The following is a 14,997-nucleotide window of genomic DNA, read 5'->3' as shown; positions in this document are numbered from 1 at the left end:
CTGCCCCTGCTCGCATCTTCCCTGTTCGCCGGGGCTGGTGTCAGCGGCCCTGCCCGGGGGCTCCTCCTGCAGCAGGGGCAGCGTGGGGGCAGCCGGGGCCTGGGGCCGGCATCCCCGGCCGCCACATGGTCCCCAGCGCCATCGGTGGTGCCGAGGGCTTGGCCCTGCCCTGCGCACGCTCTCCGTGCAGCCAGCCGGCGTCGCCAAGGGGCCCTTTGAGACGCCAAAGCCCCGATTTTGTAACAGCACGGTTTGTTCTGGAGGTTTCTCTTGTCTGGGCAAGGAGCAAAAAGGCCAGGGCACGAGAGACGTCGGAGCTGGAACGCCATTTCCTTCTGTCTGGGGCTCGAGGTGCTGCCTAAAAATTAACTGGATAATTTTCCAGTTTCCCAGAGGAGCGGAGAAATGCTCTTGCTGTTAAAGCTCGGCCCTTGCTTACCTGACAGGTACACCGTGCTTCTGCAGCGCAGTCCTGCTGGCGTGGCCCTCCCGCCGTAGGCTGCCTGGCTGGCTGACACATTTGCGAGCTTTTTTTTTTTTTCAAGTGTGTTTGTTGATCTTTTATTTTGCACATTTCTTGGCCTTCTTTAGTGGTGTTGCTGGTGAACTCTTCTGAATCCACTCTCAGCTTGGCAGAGAACTCCTGGACAGCAAAATTGGGAAAAATAAACTCAAACCTTTTAAAGAGACATCCATCCTTGTTACTTATCCCCATAGTTTCCTGGAATCATAAGTAGTTTGTCTGCCAATTTGGCGTAATTCTCTTCATTCAGATAAATTAAGTTTAAATATCAAAATCAAGAATTAATCCACGAGGGGGTAAAAATAAGAAGTGAGACAGTGAGGCGAAGTTACAAGAGGTGCTCAGGATAAAGGTGAGGAGGGAGCAGGGTCGGAGGATGTCTCTGTCGGTGCAGCGTGCCTACAGCTGCGGGGAGCTGGGCAGCGCCTCCAGACCTGTCCGCCTCCCTGCAGCGCTGCCAGAAATCCTGGAAGGAGAATAACCATTGCAAGGGCTCGGAATAAGTATTTTGGTGCTGCTAAAAGAAGGTTTTGGCCAACGGGGATTCATCTGAAACCGAAGAGTGAAGTTTATTGGGAACGAGCAGGGAGCAATCAGCGAAACTTTCACTTCTAGCTGAGTGACATTTTAAAATTGAAAGAGAGGACGTGAGGTGAAAACAGAGAGCTGAATAGGAGGACAAAAACAATTTTTCTTTGGATGAGTTGAAGGCTATTAGTGTTACAGAGAGTGATTAAAGATTTTCTAAACGGTGTTTGTTTTATAGGGAAAGTCTAGCCTGATTTTAAACAGGAAATATTCTTTGCTCCTTCATTTCTTGTACGCTTTTTCAAAAAGGGACAAAAAGATCTTTAAAGCTGAATGCATCAGTTGTGTAATTAATTACCTGTTCTTTGGCATTAGGGATAGACTTGAAAGTTCCTCCAAATTTTTCTTCTGTAAGTTAATTACTATTTTAGCCTAAACTCTTTCTTAATGATTTCTTTGAACATATGTTAAACTTGCATTTTTTGAAGGATACCTCAAATTTAGTAGTACATTAGTCATGTCTGTAATTGCTCTAGATATGCTGTAGAATGGTATGCGTATAATGATAGTCCTAATCTTTATGTACACTTCATACAAAGCTGTGAGCAGCAGATGCTGTATAGCTGGGAGAGGTGTTTTCCTTGGCTGGGAGAACCGTTCCCTGCTAGCACACCGAAACCTTTCTGCCTGCAGCCTGGACGGAGTTTGGAGCGAGGCTCTTCTAAGCTCCAGTGATGGAGGAATGACAAAAAGTTGAACAAAAGCTGAAAGCTGTGTTTTCTTTCTCTAGGGATCTTTCCAGTAACGAGATCAGTGTTTTAGATGTTCAGACGTTCAGAAGCCTGACTTCTCTGGCAAAACTGTAAGTACCCGCGGCGCCCTTCCAGCCGTCCCGCTACCAGCGCGGCCCTCAGCTGGTACCACGCACACGCCTGTGCTGCACGAGTCAGCCTGGTTCTCGCTCGACCTCAGCTGCTGGGCCCCAGCTGCGTGTGTCCGTGGTCTCGTTCCTCGGGGCGTTGAGCTGCACAGTCCCGGGAACGACCGATTGCTCACTGGCGTTGGGAGGCAGGCAGGGACGGGCAGGCTGCACTGCCAGGTGGAGGGAGGGGGGATCGGGGCGGGAGAGCAAGCTACATTTGTCACAAGATGGGTTGCAAAACAGAAAATGAGGATAAAGCTGTGGTGTTCAAATCCCACTTACCTTGGAGGGAATTGGGTACTGAATACGAGGGTCCTTTGAGGAGCCCAGCGTTGGTGGAACAAAGGCCTGCCTGCGTGTCCACTGCTCCCAACACCCTGCCATGTCTCATTTCACCAAAACTGTGCAGACTCCGCGTGGGCCCGGAGAAGGGGAGAGACCGTTTGCAAACTCACTGAACGGGCTGCCCCGAGAGGTTGTGGAGTCTCCCTCCTTGGAGATGCTTAAAAGCCACCTGGGTATGGTCCTGGGCAGTCCTCTCCAGGTGGCCTTGCTTGAGCAGGGTTTTGGACTAGATGACCTCCAGAAGTCACTTCCAACCCGAAACACTCTGTCATTCCGTGACAGAGCTTCTCACAGAAAATTTTGCTGTCATATGTAAGTAGCTTTTGAGACCAGGGGTGGTCAGAGGGTAGCCAGTCACTAAGCAGGGCTTGGAAGAGAGGTTGATCCTGTGTGTTGGCAAGGAAGTTGTTACCAGTATGATGAACGATTGTTGAACTTCCCTTTTCATTTTTTACAGAGATATAAGCCACAACAAGATTTCTACATTAGAAGATGGAATATTTGATAATTTATTTAATTTAAGTGAAATGTAAGTTCATTCTCTTTGTTTCCCCGGCTCTTTACTGAGACCTGCCCTTGAAACAGCCCTTCCCTTTCCTGGGGGTGGGAGGCAGCACTGTCCTGGGGAGATCAGGGCTACGAACTGCTCCGCCACGAGTGGTGGCACACTCTTTGCTATTTGTGTTAAGGGGGGAACTGAAGCCCTCCGTCCCCATTAACCCCTGCAGCTCTGCCTGCTTGCCAGCTGCTCCCTTGGTGAGGTTTTGACAGTGCAAGCCTCGTCTTTCTCCGTGACATTTTAAAAACTTGTGAACCTTAGGAAACACAGAGCTGGTGGAGGGAGCCTAAATCTGCTTGGCTGCTCCTCTGCCGTGAAGGGATGAGGAGTGGATACGCTGACTGCCACCTTCTCATTACCAGGCCCCCCTGATGTTACTTCTCCTCTCTCCAACTGCTGCTTCCTTGCCCTCCTGCGGTCTCTGCAGCTCCTTTTTGGACTCTCTCCAATTTCTTCCTCAGGCTGTGTCCTGCTCCTGGGTCCTCTCGGTACCCTTCAAGCCTAACCTCCTCCCAGACTTTGCTTCTGTCTCCTGGATACCTCCAGCCTCTGCTGCTGCCCTCTTGGCCTCTCTGCTTCTCTCCCACACCAGCTCTGCCGGAGGTGTCACGGTTTCTGGCCGTGCTCCAGGCCCTGCTCGCTGTTCCTGGTTGTGTGGTCACACACTGGGACCGGGGACCTAATGAAAAGCTGCCACACAGCTGTCAAAGTCGCTTGAAGACACTTGGAGAAGTTCTCCCTAAGTGATTCAGGTTCTTACCCTTATAATGCTTTTTAACTGAGGTAATTAAAATCCGTGCCGATACGTGACGTGATGCCAGGGAACGCCACACAGTTCCAGAAGGGGTACACGAAATCACAGCACAGAATGGTGTTTCTGTATCTGCACGACCCCAGGGATTAACCCTGTGCAATCGCTCTCAGCAAGCAAGAAAAAAGCTCAGCTATGCACTCTCCATGAAGACTAAGACACAAAGAGCATTTTCAGCTCTGCATTTTTACTTGCAAATGGCACTGAAAAGACAGAAAGGATCCATGCTGTGTCCAAGTGAGCCTGTCCCTGCTGAGGCTGGCCTGCAAAGTGGTGCTTTCAGTATAAAAATCCTGGGTTCAGCCCCTGCGGCAGCCCAGCCCAGCTGGCGTCAGCTAAACAAACATCTTTCCATCTCTGTCCTGTTCGCAGCTGAATGCCAAAGGCTGTAATTTGGATCAAGCTTAGCTGCAATTAAAGTTTCCATCTTTTCATTAAACTGCCACATGGAAAGATTATCATTGACTTTGCATTTCTTTTTTGACAGATCAATTTTATTCTCTTAGCTATTTTTTAATGGAGCTGTAAATAGTCTCCCTTAGCTGCTGAGGCTGCCATTACATCCAATGGCTGTTAGATGGCAGACTATTTTAAATATAAGACTGTGTCTGTAATTTGCTTCTAATTGCAACAATTATTTGTAGAGTGAAAAAAGTATTTGGAGTACTTGCCTAATTCTAGCCTCTAGAAAAATCATGTTAATTATTGCTTGATTCCCTATTCATTAACTCCCCTAAGCAGTTCTTTCTGAAGCATTTCGCTGGAGTTGCGCAGATGGGAACAGTGAGGGATCTGCACATTGCTGTAATTAACACTTAGCACATGCTTCCCGTTGTCAAGTTAATGCACAACTTTTCTCTGATCTCCTGTTACAGAAACTTAAGTTGGAATCCATTTTTTTGTGACTGCAAACTTTCCTGGTTGCCCCGCTGGGTGGAAGACAGAAAAGTGACGGTTCTCCAGGCATCAGATACGCGATGTGCCCAGCCTCCTGCGGTGGCAAACCTTTCTCTCTTCAACATTTCATTCGTCAACACTACTTGTGGTAAGGAGGCACGGCGGGCTGTGGTGGGCAAGGTGACTAAACCCGTGGGAACGGTGGGCCCGAGGGGAGCTGGTGATCCCAGCTAGACCTCCGTATGCCTCAAGTCCCTAGTTCTAACCTAATTAAGCACATAATGGTAGAATACGGCTGTACCTTGATGCATTAAGGATAGTCGGTCACACCACGGCTGGGATCAGCAAACTCATTACAGACCCAGCTTCAAGCAGCCCTCAGGTGGTGCTAGCCCCGTCTCTGGCCGGAGGGTTTCGTTCTCTCGTGCATTTAACAATCTGACTCTAAGCTGTGAAATATCATTGGAGTTGGTGGGACTGGAGGACGTGCCAAGCTGAATCTTTGCAGGTGATGTTTTCTGGGGCAGTTCAGTGTAAAAAGGGGATAGGCTGGGGAGAGCCTGCCAGCTGCTGGTAGCTGTTACTGGCCAGCAGGGAGCTAAGGAGCACAGCCAGGCTGGTGTTAAAAACAAGGTGGTTCCCACGCATGGCCCTCCTCAGGGGGACTTTTCTTCAGAAAAGTGGCCCGGCGTTTGCAGGAAGGCCGTGGAGAAGGCCGGACGGTTGGATGGGTTGGATATGGGAAGATCACGCGAGGCCAGCGCCGTTGAGATGTTTGGGGGAATGTTGTAGCAACCAGCAGAAACACGCAGGCAGCCCCGGCTCGGCTGCGTGGGCAGAGCTGGACGGGAGGCAGGCGGCCCCAGCTGGGCTGCGGCTGAGCACCGTGTGCCTGGGGCAGGGCCTCTGCAAGCGGCTGGGGGGGGAGCAAAGCCCCGCGGGTGAGACACGGACGTCTGTGAATGCATCCTTCTGCACCTCCCGGGTACAGGCTGTGTGACACTGTCCTCTTCTCTAGCACCACGTTTTGTCTGCAGGCGGGTGGGAAGCTCTCGGCTGTCCCCAGGGCTGAAGGTGGCTGCAATGTCTGCGCACTCCCAGTGTGGGCCTCGGGGAGAGTCCTGTGGCAATTCCCCTGTGCCCCAGTGTGCCCCTATGCCCAGCTGTGTTTGGTTACAGGTCTGTGCTCGAAGTGAAACTGCACCAGCCCAGCCACGGTGCTACCGAGGGACAGCCTTTTCTCCCGGCCCTACCTGGGGGCTGCTCCTTGGGCCTCCTTTCAGGGTCAGACTGTGAGCGGCTCCGTGTCCTGTGGCACCGTCAGGCTCTCCAATGACCCCTGTTATTGTGCATTCCTGCTCCATAAATCTGTGGAAGTGGCTTTATTTCTGTTGGCATTAGTTAGTAGAAAGAGATGGAAGTCATTGCTGAGGGATTGAAGACTGCCAGGCAAGACTCAAAAAGGAAGCGGTTGGAGTAGAAGCAGCCCACTCACCGGGGTGTGGGGTGGTGTCTCTTGGAGTTTCATCAAGCCATGGCTTCACAGTGTCAGTTTGTAAGAGGATCTTCTGTTCTCCCCCCAGGAGCTCAATATATAACGTGCCTGACAAGCAACCACACAGGTGATGCTGAACTGGTCATCCTCTTCACGTCTGCTCTCCCCGGGAACCTCACCGAGGAGACCTGCAGTGCCCTCTGTTACGCCGAAGGCCAGGAATACGGAGGTTTCAGCACCCAGGGGCAGTGTTTGTGTGGTTCTGCCCATGAACTGAACTCTTCCTCCAGTTGTTTGCTGTTTTGCACTGAGCATTTGCCTGGGCAGGCCTGCAGCGGCCCATCGCTCGTCCACTTTCCCTTCGAGGCTCAGCTGTCTGTGTCTTTCACAGGACTCCAGTCCCGGTATGGCCTACACCAGGCCGTGCTCTTCAACGTCAGTATTCCCATTGCCGTCAGCACTTTACAGTGGGATTTTGGGGACCAGACAGAGGTTCTCAACACCACTGGAAATGCAGTTGTCCACAGGTACGCCTTACCTGGGCAGTACAATGTCACCGCCACCCTCTTTGTGGGCACCAGGTTCACATACGTGCAGGCAGAAGTTGAGGTGGTGGCTTCGCCCCAGAAGTTAGAACTGCAGTGCCCTTCCTTGATCAAGACCAACGAGAGTCTGGACATCCGGATCCGTAACAGAGGCGGCAGTGGCCTCACGGTGTTGTACGGTATCACGGCAGAGGCTGGAGAGCTGGGCAGAGGTAAGCGGGGCTGGCTGGGAGGCCTGAGGGTGCTGAGCAAGGGAGGGGGTGGCTCTGGGTCCTGAGGCTACCCTTGCCACTCCTTCCTAATGAGGAGTAAGGGGTGAGTCCATAGGTACTCCTCGCACCCCTGTGTGCTTTACCTGGGCTGACCAAGCAGTGCTGTGCCCTGTGCTGGGCCACGAACAGGACCGCACAGAGAGCAGCTGAGCAGTGAATGGGATTTGCTGGCATCAAGACGGGCAAGACACTCCTGCTGCCTTGTGCCCCAGGTTGGGTTGGGGTGTGTGATCCCATAGGAAGGGCATCATGCCTGTGTTCTTCTGCCTCTCGCAGCGGTTCACCCCATGTGTCCCCCCGACGGCTTGGTTTTTCCGGGCAACAACCACTGCTACCGGCTGGTGGTGGAGAAGGCCGAGTGGCTGGAGGCGCAGCAGCACTGCCAGGAGCACGGCAACGGAGAGCTGGCCTTTGTCAGCAGCCCTGAGATCCAGGGCTTCCTGGTCGCTCACGTCATCAGGTAAGCGGGGAGGGTAAGGGTTAAGATTTCCTGGGGAGGGATGTTGTGCTTCTGGGGTTACATCTGCAGGGGTGTCTGGGGGGAAGAGCCCAGCAGCGGGCAGCCCTCTGCAGCCAGTCGGTCTGGTGGGATGCATGGGTCCAACCTGAGGGTGATACGGCACGGGGAGAAGCTGGGTGTGAGGCTGCTGAGCAAGGAGGAGGAATAAGCAGAGCTCGAGCCTTGCTGTACTTGGCTTGTTTCTGCAGAGGCTGTAGAGGGAAGAAGAGGGTAGAGTCAGAAAGACAGGAAATCAGAACTGGCATTTGTGGGATTGCGGCTGGTGGGCATCTTGTGCCTGTGTTTGTGCCTGTGGCTGCCTCTGAACTGGGTCAGAGACGTCCACTGGGTCCAGCACAGTCTGCAGGCAGCGAAGGGGGTCAGGTGCTGGTGGCCAGGAGGTGTTTGGCTGCTAGGCAGGGCCGGAAGGTGACCCTAGAAGCAGCTCCCCCCATCAGCAGAGCTACAGCTGGATTGTCCAGTGCGGGACACCGGGACGTCCAGCAGCTGCTCCAGCACAGCACAAGCCAGCGCTGTAATCCTGCCTCTCAGCTAGGAATCCCACATCCTGGACACACGGCTGCAGCCTGCAGCCCAGGCCACATCCCCTCTGCTTTTGTGTCCCGAGAAGGAGCAGCGCTCCTCTGAGCGTCAGGCTCCGGGAACATCTGTTCCACCTCAGCACTCGGGCTCTGTAAACAGGCAGCGCTGGAGCGTCAGCCTGGGGTTACGTGGCCTCTCCAAGTGCCCTCTCTGCACCCAGCCGGCATGGGGGAAAGAACACGAGCAGGGGAGCTGTGGGGGCCTGACAGCTCTTGTCAGCACTCCCAGGTGAGGATGTTGCAGATACCGTGGTAATAAACGTGGCCCAGAAAGCACATGCAGAGGGAACAACTGCATGTGACGTAGGTTTTGAACAGACCTGCTTGAGGCCTGGCAGCCCGTCTCCCCAAACGTGTGTCCTTGCCTCGTTCCCTTCACATTGGGCTTTATCCTGAGGTTACAGATGTGGTCCCTGCCCTGGGGAAGAGGAGTCTGCCCCTTGCCGTGGGTTAGGAGCTGGTCACTTGGTGTGCTGATTTTTCAGGCATTGCGTGCAAGGCTTTTGATGGACTGCAGTGCAAGGAAATCATGAGACCTCGGATTAGAGTGAGCCGCCCAAGCTGTTTCCCAGCTGCTGCCCCACATTGTTCTCCTCCCCAGCCCCCTTTATTTAATCTCTTTATTTTATTAATCCATTCAGATAAACATGAATGAGACAGTTCCAGGATGCGATTTCCCTGGTGATAAAAGACAAATCAAGCAAGCCGCAGGTTTTTGGAACATGCAGCTTCCATAGTTTCTTGTGGGAAAATGACAGAAGCTGAAATCTGTTTTCCATTAGAGCACGTAGCAGCAAGGACTGCTCTTTTCTCTCCTTCGCTCCTATCATTTGATGACCTCCCCAGGAGCAATGCGCACTGAACCAGTGCCCTCTCCTCCTCAGAGCCCACACCCCTTCCAGGGGACCCCCTTTTCCTCTGATGCAGTGCAAAGAGTCCCTCTTCCCTCTCAGGCCTCCTCAGACTTTGTTCTGCTCCTGCTGCCCCAAGGAAGGCAGCTCGTTCCTTCCTCGGAGGTAGAGGGACACCCTCCCCTTGCTTCAGATGAAGTATCTGGAGCCCCCTCATTGCTCTCTGCAAGGTTATGGGCCTAGCAGTGGGGCAGGGGTGGGAAGCAATCCATCCAGCCTTTTCCTTTCTCTCTTTTTTTTTTTTTTTCTGATGACTTGAAGTTAGATCATAGCTGGAATTAGAAGAGGAAAAACTCGATCGGGTTTTACTGATGGCAGCAAACAGGCGGTTTCCTACCCATTCTCCCTAATCCCCTGCCAGTGGTTCGGGAGCAGAGCGGAGCGGCTATTTATTTTTTAATCTTATTTGCAGTGAAAACGACTGATTCACAGAACAGTTATTTTCGTCGTCGTTTTTCAGCATGACCTCATTAATCATTCCATCTGTCGTGAGCCCAGCGGTGGAGAGACACCAGTTACCTCCCCTGTCTGCCCGGTGCACGGCAGCTGGACCGGGCTGCCAGCGTGCTGCAGCAGAGGGCAAGGCCACAGCAGGAGGGGCTGGGGAGAAAAAGCGGGGGGTTCGAAGGGTGCGCGGTGAGGCTCTTCCCCCCAGAAGTTAATGTGGAACAAACGCCTCGCTTTCTGCTGGGTGCGATTAGAAACAGTCGTCGAGGCTGTTTGTGGCTATGAAAGACCATTCAGCACTTTCCACCAGGATCTCTGCTGGGATTCATCCAGTTTCCAAATGTGGAAGGGCCGTGTCATCTTCCTAAAACGGTCCTGGCGGTTTCTCTTGCATGTGGGGCTCTTCTTCCTGCAGTGCTTTGGCCGCTGCTGCTGTGCGTTGCCCCCCGCTGTGTTTGCTGCCTTTCGGTGGTGACTGAGGAGTTTATTATCTTCCAGCAGCTGCATCAGAGCTGAACGGGAGCTGAACAGGAGCTCCCATAACTGGCACCATCTGAGATTTAATCTGCCCTGGTGCCGATTCCACTTGCAGTGGAGAATCAACCAATGGCAAATTCCACAGGTCCCCAGAAACCAAACGAAAGCTTTCTAAAAGTTGCATCTTTTTTTTTCAGACAGTTTTGTATGACCGTAAAATTCCCCTCAAGTCATGACTCAGTAAAAAAAGTATCTGTGAAGGTCATTTAAACGGCGATGCAGGCAGGCTGCTCTAACAAACTGCTCTGCTAGGAGCGGCCTGAGGTTGCAGTCAGCCTGCTGAACCGCCTGCTGCAGCCATCCCCATGAGCTCCTTCTCCCTCCCTTGCAGTGTGCCGTTGGTTTGCTGGCTCTGTCAGATCCTTTGGGCTCTGCTGTCCCCTCTACACCAGAGGGCGGGTGGCTTTCTGCAGCCGGTAGTGCAGGGGCCTGAGCAGCTGGTGGACAGCAGAATGGTGCACCAGGAAGGAGCTGCTGTTAGAACAATAAGTGTTAGTGGCAGAATGGATTCTGGAATCCTTTCGTAACTGAAAGGTTCCTTTACATGCGTCTTCTTACACCCGGATGGAGCTGTTGTTGTTAAGATTATTATTTTCATAGAGAACCATAGATGGCATCTGTCCCAGATCTTTCTAATACTCATAATTTCCTGAAATCCACCCCCCCCTTCTTCTTCTTCTTTTTTTTTTTTTTTTTTTTTTGAAGGAGCCTCGATGTCTGGATTGGATTCAATGATTTTGCAAGCACTGGAGCACAGCAAAGAGGCGAAGGATTTAATCTGGAGAGCTGTCAGAACTGGCTGCCAGGAGAACCCCATCCATCAAACGCTGATCACTGTGTCCGGATGGGCCCAACCGGGCAGTGTAACACAGACCTGTGCATGGCCAAGCACAGCTACGTGTGCGAGTACAAGCCAACAGGTGGGCTCTGCTTTCCTCCTGCTCTCAGCTGACATCTGAGGCAGGCAGGTGTCCTGGTGGCGTGTGCCAGGGAAAAAATAGGGCTGCATGGAGGGGGCTGTCCAGACCATTGCCCCCTTACCAAGTGGCACTGTCAGCAACCACAACATTCCTGTTGCAAGGAATTTGGCCCACTCCTATCTTTGCCATCTATAGAAGTAAAGAGAGAAGTGAAGCTCTGATGTGGAGCTTTGGAAAGAGCTTCTCCCCATTATCTGAGCAGTCAGTGCTGCTGCCTGTGTGTGGGGCTGTGGCGCTGCTGTCATGACTTCTTTCTGTGCCATCTTGTAGTCTGTGAGATGTTGGGGTACTGTATAGGAATATATATATATATATATACTATGGGGCCTTGGAGATTGTTACGTGAGCCTCATTTGTTCAAATACTTGCTTTGTAAACAGGAGTTCTCTTAGATGCCGAAAACTTCCTTGTGGGAAACCCTGTGTTTGAGACACACGTGGCTTTGAAAAACGTGACAGAAGATGTGCTGTCAGCTCCGTTGCAAACTGGGGAGGTAAGGAGAGTTTGCTTATCCTATTGCTGCGGAGACGGTCCAAGAAGACACGGGTAGGTGAGAGCCTTGCTGTGTTTTGCAGGTGATGGTGTTCCCTGAGCTGGCGTTCAGGCATGAGGGGTATTTGACTGCCCTGGAGTTTGTGACACAAGACCTGCATCAGCCCGTTCAAGTGAGATTCCAGGTGCACAGACCAGTAGATGGAGAAGGTGAGACATCTCTCAACACTTCGGCTATTGTTAGGGCTGATGCCACGAGGGCCATGTCAAACTGAGTGTGAGTGGCTTTCTTGTGGCCCTCTGGCTTCAAAGCAGAAGCTTTCTTAAAAACTCAGAGATTTGGTTCTGTGCTTTTTGGAGACTCAAGTGCAAAATCTGCAGGTGTAGCTGGACAGCCTGAGGTTGCCTTTAAGAAGTAGGTGTCCTGGGGAAATGAATAGAGGGACAAACCAAGTGGATGAATTTTACATTGGCCTGACAGCTTAGAAAGGGGCAGAGCCGCAACTGCATGGATCAAAGGCAGGATAAAAACGGTCCTGTTGGAGCCAACCAGTACAGCCAGAGAAGAGATTTCTGGGTGGAGCGGTGGTCCTGGAAAAGCAGTGACCAGAGAACAGCTGAGCAACTAAATAGCGGCTCTTCATCAGCTGTGGCAATGTGGATGTGGTGGGTTAGCAATGGGGACTGGAGTCTGGGCTGACAGCTCTAACAGGGACGGTACAAAGGGACAAACTCAGCTGACTGCAGTGCTGAGAATGTCTCCTCTCCCATTGCTTTTGTGGCAGAAGTCCTAAAACAAAGAAGCACTTGTCTTATTCAGAGACCCCAGGGTGTTGCCAGTTATGCCTGTGGTTATCCCTGCTTAGTGAACAGGCCTCTCCTGGACCTGCGTGTGAGGATGGTTCCAGGCATGTCTGTCCGCCAGCTCTGACTTGAAGCGGAACATTCAAATTTGACATCAAATGCAGAGCTGGTAGTTATAGGGTCTTGTGTTTCTCTGTTTAGTTTAAGCTGACCAGCAGCTGCCACATAGGAATGATGCTTCTTCCCCACAAGGACCCCAAGCAGTTTCTTACGGCTTTGTGACCTGTCTCCGTGCCCGAGGAATGATGAGAGCGTATGGAACACACGTAGAAGGGAATTAATCTTCTGAGTTATACTTTTACACTTTAGGAAGACATGACATGTCTAATGGAACGTGTTCTGGTCCATCTGGCCCTGCAGGTTAATGAGGAAGAGTATTTTCTTGAGCCCGTTTGTTCCTGATGGATGAGATGATCCAGAAAGCCCTTTACTGCTTGTACAACAGCTCGATACTCACAGTTTGGCAACAATTAATTTTGCAGGCAATTCTTTGCTATAGCCATATATTTGGCTGATTACGAAAGGATATTTTTTGACACTGAAAAACTGATACTTTAACATGGAAACATTAACTTAAGAAAAGGTACTTAATGTGTTTTCAGTGTCAAAGCCAGCTCTGCTTTTGCTTGGAACAGCTTTCGCTTGAACATAGATCTCTCTTAGATTGCAAATTGGCGCATTCTCACTGGAAAAGAGACTGACTTTGTTTTTAACAATCTTCCTGCCTTTGTGAAATTTTCCACTAAAACAGGACACTTTTTACTTACGTAGCACCAGGATGCATTGCAGTTGCAGCTTTTACTAAGACTGGAGTCATCATCAGTCACAGTGGGAAAAAATATGGTGAATTTGGAGCAATGTAGAAGTGCACTAAGAGTTGCCTGTTAGAACACTAATCTTTGCTTCCTCTTTCACCTCTTCCAGATTACCAGGAGGGACAAAATGCTACAGAACCATTCCGTACTTCTCAGGATGATGGGAACTGGACTCTACTTGAATGTCCTCCTGGCTTCCAGTGGTGTCATTTGACTGATTTGTGCTCATTGGCAAACAACTGCTGCAATGCGACAGAGTGCACCAACAGTTCTCTTGCCAGCAGCCCCGCGTCCCTTCAGCACAATGAGATCCAGCCCAGCTATCAGCTCATCAAGGAGTTTCTCTTCACAGTACCAGCTGGCCCTTCCTCCCCCTATCTGGTCAGTGTTTATTACTGCTGCGCCTCGTGGGTGGGTGGGTGGGTGTCTCTGGGTGCTTTGGGTAAAGTAAGAATTGTTCCCAGTTTGCAGATGGAGAAGCTGAAGTCCATTCAGATGAAGCGACTTGCCCAGGATCACACGGAATACTTGGCAGGCCTGGCACAGGGCTCATGCCACCACTGTCTGTTTTCTTCTCTGCAGGCTGTGGCTCCCTGCAGTAACGACCCAGTGCAGTCAGTTAAAACACCGTGCAGCCTCTCTGCTATTCCCATTGCACTTAGCAAGTGCAGATAGAGCATAGAGCTGAGTTCCTTGTTAGCACATGACATTTTTGGTTTAAAGTGGCCAAGGAGAGCAGAGTGGTGAAATATTTCCCCACGCAGCGTTTGGATCTGCGGCTTTTCTGTGGGTTTCCCTTTGGCAGTAAATCCAGCTGTTTTGCCCAGGAAGGAGTTGGGTGCTGAGTGCTCTCAACTTGATGCATCAATCCAAAAATGTTCCCTCTCTCTGCAGGTCACATTCAGAAAAGAAGATATTTTTGTCAGGGCCAAGGATGTCTTCAGTATCCAGCACAGCGCAGGCTTGGGCTCGTTCCTCCAGTGCCAGCCAAGCCCCACGTCCCCTTACAGAACCAACTTCTTCAGCACAAACTCTTCAGGTTGGGCACTCGGGCCGTCTGCCAGCTCCGCCGGCGCCACCTGGATCAACAACACAGTTTGCTCTCTCCGAGTCCGCTACGCCGAGGAGCAGCGGGTCCCGGTGATCAGCCCCCACAACACGGGGCTGGAGCAGCCGGGGCACTACACGGTCAGAGCCAGCGTGGACAACGGGCCCTTCAGCGCCAACCTCTCTTGCACTTTCTGGGTCGCCTCCCGGGTGTCGGGCCTGCGCGTTGTCCACCCGGCCCCCCAGGGAGGCAAGGTGTACGTGCCGTCCAACCACACTGCCCTGCTGGTCAAGCTCTCCTCGGGCGCCAACGCCACAGCCCGCTGGCTGGGCGACAACCACACCGTCCCCTTCGAAGGGAGCTGCCCCGCGGCTGTGGCTCTGCTGACTGCCGACTGCGCCAGGGAGACCAACGACACCTGGTTTGCCGTGCTCAGCCTGAGCGGGCTCAGGGAGGGGGCCAGCAGCCACGTGCTCGTGGCGGAGAACGCCGTCAGCTCCCAGAACATCACCGTCGTAGTGAAAGTGGAGGAGCCCATCCGCGGGCTGAGGGCCACTCCTGACCCTGAGAGCAGAGTCCTGCTGAATACACGCGTGGTGAGTGGCTGCTGCTGCTGCTAATTAAATGATTTTTAGCCTTTACTGCTGACGGCGTGGGTTTGACAAGAGGAGGACTGGGGGTCAGGGCACAGCGCTGCTTGCTGCTAAGCGCTGGCTCGTGGGCCATGCAGTCAGCGTTGCTGCTGGGACGTGCATGTGGCAAAACCCCCTGCTGCTCGCTGGCAGGAAGGCAGCTCAGCTGTGTGCTCACTTTAATTCCCTCAGGTAAGGCAGCACGTAGCGTGAGGGGCATACTGGCTTTGCATTTGCCCAGAGGATCACTCAGAAAATTGATGTATTATCAGA

General features: G+C 52.2%; 1 protein-coding gene across 1 annotated transcript in view; it reads left to right on the top strand.

The window, feature by feature from the left end:
• Positions 1–14,997, top strand: part of PKD1 (polycystin 1, transient receptor potential channel interacting) — an 88,873-nt gene that overhangs the window by 35,163 nt on the left and 38,713 nt on the right. Inside the window, exons 2-11 of the mRNA XM_080556877.1 lie at positions 1,842–1,913; positions 2,776–2,847; positions 4,564–4,733; positions 6,169–6,837; positions 7,174–7,357; positions 10,599–10,813; positions 11,254–11,366; positions 11,449–11,575; positions 13,154–13,425; positions 13,939–14,688. Of these exons, the coding sequence (XP_080413003.1) occupies positions 1,842–1,913; positions 2,776–2,847; positions 4,564–4,733; positions 6,169–6,837; positions 7,174–7,357; positions 10,599–10,813; positions 11,254–11,366; positions 11,449–11,575; positions 13,154–13,425; positions 13,939–14,688 (2,644 nt within the window). The remainder of the gene's footprint in view (positions 1–1,841; positions 1,914–2,775; positions 2,848–4,563; positions 4,734–6,168; positions 6,838–7,173; positions 7,358–10,598; positions 10,814–11,253; positions 11,367–11,448; positions 11,576–13,153; positions 13,426–13,938; positions 14,689–14,997) is intronic.

This window comes from Anser brachyrhynchus (assembly GCF_964034855.1).
Source record: "Anser brachyrhynchus genome assembly, chromosome: 15".
In the NCBI taxonomy this organism is placed as follows: domain Eukaryota; kingdom Metazoa; phylum Chordata; class Aves; order Anseriformes; family Anatidae; genus Anser; species Anser brachyrhynchus.
The sequence above is the reverse complement of the archived record's forward strand: the minus strand, read 5'-3'. Positions and strand labels throughout refer to the sequence as shown.